Genomic DNA, 12085 nt, shown 5'->3' on the forward strand with positions numbered 1-12085 from the left:
CAAATTTCCCAGCAGTTTTTGTCAAATAGTGGATTCATGTCCCAAAAGTTGGGCTCTTTGGGTTTATCATACACTGTCTTGCTGATGTCATTTACCCCAAGTCTATTCCACTGATCCTCCGCTCTGTCTCTTAGCCAGTACCATATTGTTTTGATGACTGCTGCTGTATAGTATAGTTTAATATCTGGTACTGCTAGGCCCCCTTCCTTCACATTTTTTTAAAGGGTCATTTTTTAAAAGCCATAATTCTAAATCATAGGATTGGATTTTCAAATTTCAGAAATTCCCTATGACTTTTATTCCTCCTAGATTCCTATTTGTCTTTATTCACTCATTGAAAGCATGATATAGATAAGACTTATTTTTTTCTTAATCTTTATCTTGTTTAACTAAACAAACAAAATTATTATGACAGCAACAATTTTTTTCTTCATTTAAGTATAAATAAACAAGTTAATTCAGCTCTTATAAGTTAGTTAATTGGGTCAACTCATGTGTACCATTCACCACAAATTGGGCCTTCATGTGTGTCTTCATAGACACATAATATGTGTCTACTATTTGCAAAAGGACTTGGTCATATTTTTCAAAAATAACATGTATTGGGGCAGCTGGGTAGCTCAGTGGATTGAGAGCCAGGCCTAGAGATGGGAGGTCCTAGGTTCAAATCTGGCCTCAGACACTTCCCAGCTGTGTGACCTTGGGCAAATCACTTGACCCCCATTGCCCACCCTTACCAGTCTTCTGCCTTGGAGCCAATACACAGTATTGACTCCAAGACAGAAGGTAAGGATTTTTAAAAAAGAAAAAATAACATGTATTGCCATCATTTATGTGAAAACAAATCTACTTATCCAGTTATACCTTTGAATTAAAAATGTTTTATTGTCTCTTTTTAAAAAATGATATGGGTGTGTTGTTCTTCAGATTGTCGAAGCCCTCCTCAGACTTCCTGAAGAAGGAGCTCCCACCACCACCACCGTCTGTATCTCCTTCCCACAAGGCAGCCAAGAATGTACATAAAAGACCAAGGAATGAAAACTACTCTTCTGTTCAGGGTCACTCCAAAAGTACTAGCACCACTAAAGATAGCCATAAAGATTCCTCTTCTTCCAAACATAAGAAAATGGAAGGAAAGCCTTCTGGAAATTCTACATGTAATAAAGTGAGTACATATAATGATGAAGTACTGAAATTAGATAATATTAGATTTTCTTTAAAAAGTATATTTGTTTTCTAAAAACTGTGTGTGAATGTATGTTGTTAATATTTTGTTTTAATTCATTTTAATTCATTTCATTTAAAATTTTAATTTCTAAAATAAGAGAATTTAACTTAGATTTTTCTCAGTTAAGTAAAACAATTTAACACTATGTTTACTCAGCTTATCTTTCATGTTTATACATTATACATCTAATATTTTTTTTTAGTTGAAGAGTGTAGGTTTGCTCTCCTGTATGTTATAGAGGTGTATATCACAGATAATACCACTGATAAGCTATTCAATTGATTGAAATGCCTTGTGAATCCATTTTAAAAATAGTTTTCTTGAGATTTACTTCTTTTTCAGGATTCATTTCCAATGACATGACTTTTTTTTTTATCACCCATCTGACAATTCCTTGTCTTTCCAGAAAGCCACCTCATATAATAACAAAACTTAAGTTCTCTAAAACTAAGGGACTCATCAGAAATGAGTCTTATATGCAATGTTCCCCATCCATTGTCTTTCACTTTGCCAAACAATTTAAAGATATTTTCTCTTATCTTTTCTTTGGTGCTAACCTGGCTCAGTATAATTTTGAAACATTTAGTTTTAACTATTTTGTTGCTGTTCTGTCTGCTTACATTTTGTAGTCACTGTGTATATTGTTTTCATAATTCTGCTTATTTCCCTTTGAATCAGTTATGTAATTTCAGCTCATTGTTTCTTACAGCACAGTAATACTCAGTTACATTCTTATACTACACTTTTTGTAGCCATTCCCTAATCAATTATTTCTTACTTTTGTTTTCTGTTCTTTGTTACTATAAAAGTGTTACTGTTTATAGGACCTTTATTTTTATTACTAACCTCCACCTAGCAATGTACTCTCTGGGTCAAAGAGCTTAAATATCTTAGTCACTTTCTTTTCACAATTTCATATTCCATTTTACAGCTTTACCAATCATATTTCTCCATGCCCATTTTTCTTTCCTAATTGATCTCTTTTTGTATTATCCATGTAAGTTCACTAGGTATAAAATTAACTCTTGTATTTTCTCTTATTTGGAACATTCTTTCATGTAGTTATGAGAAGATTAAAATATTTCCTCTATCATGTTCGCAGGTAATTGATTTCATTTGTCCTGTAACTACTTAAGTTATAGTTCTTGGACTTTGAATTAAGTTCAGAATTTAGCTTTTCTATAATGGGTTAAGTTTAGAAATCCAGCTGTCCTTCTCTCACTGGTCTATTCTTTCCTCAGTTAAGTTTGCTAACCTTGGGGACTGTGTAAGGAGGGGAAAAAAGGGAGGCATTTGGGCCTGATATCTTTATGCAACCAAGATATCCTTCAAGGATATTTAGGATTGCTGTCCTAAAATGTTGGCTCTTATTTTTGCACCTGGATTCCAACAATAATCTTGTCTTAGTCTCATGGGAGGTTGCTACTATCTCCCATTACCAGTTGCTATCCACCATATTCTGTTCTTTATTCTGTACTCCCCCAAACCCTCTATGAGGAAATTGTCCTCTTGCTCAGGGTCTTTGGCATGAATTGGAGGCAAGTCACTGACACATTTATTGACAAGGTAGCATGCCCCTGCTAATAAATGTTACCTTGCTTGGAGATTTACCTCAGATTTCCCTTTGGTTCAAATTATGTTGAAATAGTTGTCAGTAGTTTGCAATTCTTCTTTGAGAACTTTTTGTTCATATCTTTTGACACATTATTTAATGGGAAATTAATTTTATTATCTGTCAAAAGATTTTTTCCCTAATCAATTCCTTCTAAGATTCAACTTTTTTTCTCACTTTAAACATTTTAAACTTAACAAATGTCAACTAGAATGATCATTCCCAGCAAGTAGTAGATCAGAGTTGTGCATGATTGTATAAATCTATAATGTACTGCTTGTTTTTTCCTTTTTTAAGTGTATAATAAATTCAAAATGTGGATTTTTTTTTTTATTTTTAAACTGTACTGCAAGACTCAACTCAAACACTTAACTGAAATAACTTTTGGAAAGTTAAGAAAGAACATCTTGAGTCTGTACATATTTTCCATTTTTGGTGTTTTCTTGATGTCCTTTTTTTTTAAAAAACATCGTTGTCACTTTCAAATGACTCCTCATACCTGTATATTTATCTTTTGTAACCAGAAAGTATTGTGAGCACTACAAATCAATACATGTCTGCAAATGTATGCTTCGTTTTGCATGGTTCTGTCCACCCCTTTTTTGCTGAAAAATTGTTCCCTTTTCAAAAAAGTCTTTTATAATCAGAATTAGAGTTGGCATTTCTAAATGTGTTCTAAAGTTATTCAGTATTGTTTTCTTTTATGTTATTATAGTGACCTTGTTCTCCTTTTTTAAAACTTGTTTTATTTTATAAAAATCTGGGCAAGTTTCTCTGAACTCATCTAATTCATCATTTATTTCTACACAATAATATTCTATTCTATTTACATATTTCATATTTTTCAGACTTTCCCTACTTTCATTCTAGTTCTTTAATAATTACCCAAAGTACTACTATAACGATATTTGTATTTGTGGGAACCTGTCTATTTTTCACTTCTTTGGGTTATTGAAATAGCAGTATTCTCATATGAAAGGATATCTACAGTGTAGAGGAGTTTTTCTTATGCAGTCCCAAATGGTTGTCCAGAATAATGGACAAATTTACAACTCCATCAGGGATGCATTAATTAGTCTACCTAAACTATGTGTTCTCTGCTATGTGTGTGAAATAAAACCTCAGTTGTTTTCCCCTCATTATTAGTGATTTGGAGCAACCACTCATATAGTTGTGGCTATCATATTCCTTTTAATATCTGACTCTCCATAGCCTATTTTTTAAAACCCTTCTCATATGTCTTAGAATTAATATAATGAATTAGTTCTAAAGTAGAAGATTGGTAAGCGGTAGGCAGTGGGAATTAAATTACTCATGTAGGGTCAAACAGCTAGGAAATGTCTGAGGCCAGACTTGAACCCATCATCTCCCTTTTTCAAGACTGGCTTTCTATCTACTGAGCTACCTAGCTTCCCCAAAGTTCATTTCCTTTAAATACTTATGTTTCATAGTCACAGTTCTAGAAGGAGAAGGTAGCTTACAGTCCTCCTAGTCCAGGTCTCTTGCTCTTTCAGTAAGGACTATGACAGCCAAGGAAATTAGGTGATTTATTGTAGTACTCTAGGATCTTTGGCTCCAGAACCTGGGCCACAAATGCATTTTATGGAGATTCACTCTTGTGCTGTCTTCCCACATTACTGTCCTTTGATATTTGAATCCTAAGGACTTCCCATCCCCCCCCCCCCCCCCAGCCACATATACCGTATTTGTGTTATACAAAGAATTTGGAGGACTCCTTTTGTCTTTCTTCCAAATAGCTTTTTAAGTGTTCCATTTCTTCTATTATTCTGGGCAGTTTATATTTTTACTTAGATTATAAGATTTATTGGCATGTAATGGTGTAGAAGTATTCAATAATTGCCTTCATTTCATCTTCATTGATAGTGAATTCATATCAATAAATATATTTTTGAAAGCCAAACTAAAAATATTTGACTCTTTAATTTGAATTGTTTTCAACCATAATTCTGTGAATTGAGCAAATTTCTTTTGCTTACCACTAACCAAACATATGAATATTCAGATAATTGTTTTATAAATTGATGGGCAAGTAGGTGACACAGGGAGCAGACTGCCGGACCTGCAGAAGACTTGCGTTCAGATCCAGCCTCAGACACTTGCTAGCTCTGGCATCCTGAGCAGGTCACTTACCCTTATTTGTCTCATTTTTCTCATGTGTCTGATGAAGTAGAGAAATAAATGCAAACCACTCCAGTATTTTTACCAAGAAAATATCAAATGAGGTCATGATGAATCAGACATAACTGAGACTAATGAACAACAACGATATTTTGATACTAAGATAAATAAGAGTAGTTGAGATTTTAAAAAATTGTATTGTTTGGAATGATTTCTTCATTCTGTGTTTTAAATATTTAAATGTGGCCAGAAATAGCAAACCATGAGGGAAACATACAAAATTTTAAGTGATTTCAAATTTTTTTAAAGGACAATTGAAATCAAATACTGCTTTTTTATCACATAGGTTGATACATTTGTGGCAGTTTCATTGTTATTATCTCTAACATTTATTGTTTCTATGATTTTTCTCCCACTCATTCTTCAGGATGTCATTACTTACATTTCAGTTAGGTCTGTATCATGTGGTCCTAGTCCCTTTATTCATTGATTTTTGTTTCCTTATAGTCTAGAAAATGTTTCCTTATTGGGCAGTTTTGCAAGGAATCTATGAAATACTATGAAAAATGTATTCTTGAATATTTCCTTTTAAAATCACTTTAAATTAGTCATATCTAACTTTTCAAATAATTTTTAGAGGTCTATATTTTCCCTTTTTAATTTTTCTGTTCAATTTGTTCAGCACTGGGAATGATCATTCCCTTCTATTTTTCTATTACTTCTGAGTAGTTTTTAAAGTTACCCATTTTAACATAGTATGTATATATTTAGTATAGTCAACTTTTTGGTATCAAGCTATGCCTTTGGCAGTAATGTATGTTAACTAGGTTAAGAGACCCCACTTTAAAAACTGCTCTAGAATCTTTTCCCAGGAATATTCTCAGTGGAGGCAACATGATGCGAGGGCCAGCATTTTGTGCTATAGATCAGAAAACCTATTGCTTTTTTGTGCTTATCTTTTATCATTCTCCCTTTGAATCTTCGATCCTTTGTCCCTTCTAATCATTTCCAGATGGCCAATTACTTTCTTCCTTCTGGTGCAGGAATTCTCTTGACCTCTTATCCGTGATCTTGAAAAAAAAATGACAACTGAATATAGTTATCTAAGTTATCTAAGCTCTATAATCATGAAGTAATATGCTAATAGGTTGTGTTTTTTTTTTAACCCTTACCTTCCATCTTGGAGTCAATACTGTGTGTTGGTTCTAAGGTAGAAGAGTGGTAAGGGTAGGCAATGGGGGTCAAGTGACTTGCCCAGGGTTACACAGCTGGGAAGTGGCTGAGGCCAGATTTGAACCTAAGACCTCCCATCTCTAGGCTTGGCTCTCAATCCACTGAGCTACCCAGCTGCCCCCTAATAGATTTTAACATAGTGGATTTTCTTTGTTATCCTACATCTTTTATTTAAACATTCCAAAAGCTTCACCAAAGGGGTCCAAAACACATACCCAAAAAGATGAAAGACACCTAACTATAGTGAGGCTTAGTTTTTTTACCCTTCATTGTAGTTGATCACCTGTAGTTCAAACACCTCCAAAACGTTAGTGGCAAGGACCTTGTCATCTCATTTCATATGTTATCTCATCTGATCCTCACAACAATTTTTTGAAATTAGTGCTATTATTTCCATTTTACTCATGAGAAAACTAAATTTGCCCAGGGCTATTTAACTAGTAAGCCTTTGACACAGGATTTTTCCTCAAATCTTGCTAAATCCGATCTCTACCTTGTAGCTATCTCAATCCCCTACTATCTTTATTAGTTGTTTTATTTCGCTGTCCAGATTAAGGCCTTTCTTAGATATATTCCAAACCCGTCTACCCTCTGTAAATTCTACCATTCTGTTCTATTTTTGCCTTTGTACCAGGGAAAATTTGAAAACCTTTTTTAGCCAACTTGCCTCCAGAGTCCTTCTAAGCATTACTTGGGACACTGTCCAAGAAAAGCTGCTCTGTATCATATGATATGAGTTACTAATGAGGCCATGTGGTTTAGTGGATCGAAAATTGACTTTCTGTCAAGAAGGCCATGATTCAAATTTTCTCAGAAATAGCTAGAAAGACCTCCATGAACCGATGCAAAATGAAATAAGCAAAACCAGGAGAACATTGTACATAGTAATAGCAATATTGTGGCGTTATCAACTGTGACAGACTTACCTCTCTGCAATGCAGGACCAATCTAGGACATGTCTGAGGAACTTATGACAAAGAATGCTCTCCACCTACAGAGAAAGAACTGTTGGAGTTGGAATGCAGATGAAAGCATATAATTTTTCGCTTATTTATTTGGGTTTTTGTTTCATAAGATTTCTCACTTATAAAAATGAACACTATGCAAATATGTTTTGTGTGATAATACATGTATAACCCAGTTTGAATTGTTTGCCAACTCTGAGACCAGGGAGTGGGAGAAAGAAGAGAGGGAGGAGAACATTGATATCCATGTATCTTCGGAGAACTTATATGGAAAATTGTTATTAATGTGTAATTTGTTTTTAAAAAAAGAACGAAAAAATTTCTTAAATAGCAACATTGGATTTTAGCAGATGATTTAGTGGTTTACAACCAGAGGGTGATTTCTTACTCATTTCATTTTGAGATACATTCAAGATATTTTCTGTACTTTATTTTTGTCTTAAATTTGGAATCCTTTTAGTATTGGATTAAAAGTAAAAAGGAATGAGGGCAGCTAGGTGGCTCAATAGATAGAGAACCAAGTCTGGAGACTGGTGTTGAAATCTGATCTCAGGCACTTCCTAGCTGCATGACCCAGGCCAAGTCACTTCACTCCCATTGCCTAGCCCTTACTGCTTTTCTGCCTTGGAGCCAATATTCAATATTGATTGTTGGACAGAAGGGTAAGGGCTTAAAAAAAAATAAAAGGAAGAGAAGATACAGATTGTGTAAGTGATCATACTTATAACTGACTGGAAATTTTTAGTGGTAACTATGCTAATATTTTCCTAGATATTATGTCTTTTGGGCTTACAGGAGCAAAAAGTGCCAATAACTTAGGATTTTTTAGTGATTAGAAAAATTAGTGCTTTGATTTGGCCAACTTTATCTAGTACTTTCGCCTTCTTAATTTCTTATTTCTTAAATTTTATTTTAGATCTCTTCCACCAGAATTGTGCATCAGCTAAGGGGGCTTAGGGAGGCTTGGGGGAGAGGGAAAGAACATGAAATATGTAACTAGGGGAAAATATTCAAAATAAAAATTTAAAAAAAAGAACTCTTCCACCTGAAATATTATCTCCTAATCTTGATTACTCTTTTCCTAGGCATCTCCAGGTGATCTGTTTCCTGTGCCTTCTTTGCCAAATGGTAACTCCAAGCTGATGAAGCATCAAGTCAGGTTTGAAAAGTAAGAATTTGAATTGTTTGGGATTTTAAAAGTCATTCTGAACGTGTACTTCTTCAATTTGATATATTTCTGTGGACTCATTGGCTTTTTTGCCTCCTAATCTTCAGACAAACTGCTGATTTTCACATGAAAGAAGCCAAAAGATTGAAGCAAAAGGCAGAGTCAATGGTGAGTGGTTTTTTTCTTGGCTCTTTTCTTCCAATCAGTTTTATTTCTGTTCTTGAGGTTTTAGTGCCTCTAATTCTTTTTAGCCCAAGGACCAGTGAAGATTATAGTAGAATAAATTTGCATGGACATTTGTGGAAAGTACACATTTTTAGGACTTAGTTACTGATAAATTTTATGTCCCTGGTGATATCTTTTAAACACATAAGTATTTTCTTTCTTTTTCTCAAATCTACCACTCCAAAATTCCATTATTCAGATGTCTTGAAGGCTCATCAGAGTACACAAATCCAAGTCGGTTTTGAAATTGTGAAGATTCTGGACTGGCTGTAAACCAACTCCTGGGTTCAATATTAACATAGATCCAATTCAGTTAAATATCTGTTGTTTACAACTTACGTGACACTCTTCAAAAATGTTCAAGGAAATTTTTCATGATGACCCACACAGGTCATGCCCACCCTAAAAAGTAAATTTCATTTCCAGAAGCAGTTTTCATCTAGGAATGATTCTGATCAAGCTAGAATTTCAAGAGTTCAATATTTTATGCCAAACACTGTGATAAGCACTGGAGATTCCCACCAAGAACAAGACTCCCAAAAATTCTACTTTTCAAATAGCTCATCATCTAATAATGAGCGAGAGTACATCCAAACGACTATGTACAAATCAGGCAGGACAAATTGGAAATAGTCAGCAGTGACAAAGTTCTAGCTTTAAGGAGCATCAAGAAAAAGACTTCTTTTAAAAGGTAGAATTTTAGGAGGCCAAGATGAGGAGGGCAGATATGTTGGTCATAGGGGTAGCTGGTATAACAACATGAAGTTGAGATGGCATATCTTTTACAAAGAATAGTAGAAAAGGCCAGTGTCACTGTATTGTAACATACATGGAAGGGAGTAAAGTAAAATATGGCAACTAGAATGGTTAGAGTGAGCCCAATCATGAAGGACTTTAAAAATCAAACATTTGATTTTATATTTGGGCCTGTAGGCAAATAGGAAACTATTGCAGTTTCTTGAATAAGGGGGTAATTTGGTCAGACTTCTGCTTTAGGAAGAGCAGTTTGAAAGCTGAATAGAGGATGAATGGGCTGGAGTTGGGAGAGACTTGCTAGGAAGAAGAACCATCAGGCTGTTGCAATAATTCAGGCATAAGATTACATCAGTGAGGTTGATGGGGGGGGGGGGGTATTGCAAGAATTGTTGCAAAGGTAGAAACATCAAGACTTGACCACTTGATGAGATAGGGGAGGGGAGTTGAGAGAGAAAATGAAAATTCTGGGAAAGTGGGGAACCGGGTGACTGAGAGGATTCCAATGACTGGGTGAATAGGTGGTACCCTTGAAAAATAATCAGGAATTTAGGCAGTGGAGAAGGTTTTGAGGGAAAGATAATGAGTTCATTTCTGAAAATGTTGAATGTAACTTTAAAAGGACTAAATTATTAAAAATTAATTAAATTAATTTATTTCGTTTTAATTAAATTTTATTTTTCAATTGATTTAACTTTAATTTTAAAGTTAATAAATTGCTATTTGAAGTAATTAAAATAAAAAAATTAAAATTATTTTTAAATTCCAGCTTGAAATGTCCATTAGTCAATTGTAGATTAGAAACAGGCAGTGAGGAGAGTGCTTCAGACTGGACAAATAGATTTGAGAATCATCTGCCTAGAGATACTCATTGAATTCATGGGAACTAGAATGATATTACTGGGTGAAATATGTAGCAAGAGAAAATCAACAAGCCCAGGACAGTCTTCCGGAACACTCATGCTTAGGAGATGTGAAATTATTTGAAGGTCTAGTAAAGGAGACTTAAGATGGGATGGTCAGACGGGAAGACAGAGTAATATCACAGAAACCAAGAAAGAGGAGAGGATCAAGTGAAAAGAATGCTCTGCGGTGCAGCACAGAAGAATGAGGATTGAGGGGAGGGGGATCTATTAGCTGTGGCATGGAAGAGATAGTTGGCAGGTTTAGTGAGAGCAGTTTCAGTTTAATGATGAGACCAGAAGCCAGACCCCAGAGGAATTGGGAAAGAAAAGCTAGAAGCAAGGATTGTAGATTAATTTCTCAAGGCATTTAGTTCCAATAGGCAATAGAGATAGAAGCAGAGGCAGAGGGCACCTGAGTATCATGGGATAAATGGAGTTTTTAGTGAATGGTCTCAATTTTTCCAAAGAAATAGGAGGTGAGACTCTCAGATGAGAGAGTGAGGGAAGATGGCATGAAAAGTTTTGAAAAGGTTATGGTGAATTAATAACAGTGGGGCAAGAAACTGCCTTGCTTCAGTGATGGTGCAGTTGAGATTGGACAACACACAGAACTCTTATTGGGCAATGGGAGGAAAGAACCATTCTAGGAGTAACTGGGTGGCTCAGGAGATGGAGTTGTCTGGCATCAAATACTTCCTAGTTATGTGACCTTGAGTAAGTCACTTAACTCCAATCGCTTAGCCTTTACCACTCTTCTGCCTTGGAACACATACTTTGTACCACTTCTAAGATATAAGATAAGGGTTATTTAAAAACAAAAGAACTATTTTGGTGACAGTGAGGCTCAAGACACAAACTCAGAAAAAGAGAATAACTCGAATACATTTTATAAACAAAGTTCCAGATATAAGGAGTAAAAAGGGGTTAGGTTGCCAGGGAATTGAATAATTATCAATCCCCAATTAAAGAATAACCTCAAGTCAAAATTGCTTTTATGGAAGTTTATTTACAAATTAGAAGAGAGAAATTAAGAAATTTAGAGAGAGGATAAGGTAAGATAATTTACCTAACTAAATAATTCGCTTAGGTCCCTGGTTTAACCCAAGCAGATCTAACTAGTACTCAATTCAAAGTTCTCCTCTACTTTATAGAGGTAGCTGCTAACTTATGTGTCCCTCTGACTGTGCTTTCTCACTACTTGAATTTTATCTTCATGACTACTTATATTATTTTTCCTATGACTAGGAAGCTCAGGATTTTGCTCAGGATTTTCCTGAGTTTTCATTTTAGAGTTTCTTTCAGGAGGTGACCAGTGGATTCTTTCTGTCTCCAATTTGCACTCTGGTTTTGTCAACTACTCTCTTGTAACATGGAAGTCTGGTTATTCCTTTCCCACTTGATCCTTTGATCATTCTAGATATTGTTTTTCCCAGTAAATTTTGTTATTTTATCCACCATGATATGATAATTTGCTTGATTCTGGTATTAAAAGGGAGGGTCTCTTTTCAGCCTAACAATGCCCATGTTTTTCTTCTACAGCCAGACAAGGTTGGAAAAGCATTTAAGTACTTGGATGCTGTCTTATCCTATGTTGAATATGGAATTGCTTTAGAGTCTGAAACTCCAACATCCAAGTCAGTTTACTCCACGTTTTCAGAGACTGTAGATTTCATTAAGTAAGTATAATGACTCTAGCACATCCTTCCTCTCCTCTCTTTATGTTAACACACTTGAACTGTCTATTGGAAAGTGACTTTCCCTGTTAATTTTGTTATTTTACTTCAAGAATCTCATACATGCTACTCTAACGTAGATACTCAATACCATCACTAAGCAAAAGGTAATGGGGGGGGGGGG

The 12085-nt window shown here is 34.9% G+C and overlaps 1 protein-coding gene across 1 annotated transcript in view; it reads left to right on the plus strand.

Moving 5' to 3' along the window:
• AFF1 (AF4/FMR2 family member 1) overlaps positions 1 to 12085 on the plus strand; it is a 108557-nt gene that overhangs the window by 90519 nt on the left and 5953 nt on the right. Inside the window, exons 12-15 of the mRNA XM_044681615.1 lie at positions 845 to 1165; positions 8263 to 8345; positions 8453 to 8513; positions 11768 to 11904. Of these exons, the coding sequence (XP_044537550.1) occupies positions 845 to 1165; positions 8263 to 8345; positions 8453 to 8513; positions 11768 to 11904 (602 nt within the window). The remainder of the gene's footprint in view (positions 1 to 844; positions 1166 to 8262; positions 8346 to 8452; positions 8514 to 11767; positions 11905 to 12085) is intronic.

The sequence above is a fragment of the Gracilinanus agilis genome, chromosome 6 (genome assembly GCF_016433145.1).
Source record: "Gracilinanus agilis isolate LMUSP501 chromosome 6, AgileGrace, whole genome shotgun sequence".
Lineage (NCBI taxonomy): Eukaryota > Metazoa > Chordata > Mammalia > Didelphimorphia > Didelphidae > Gracilinanus > Gracilinanus agilis.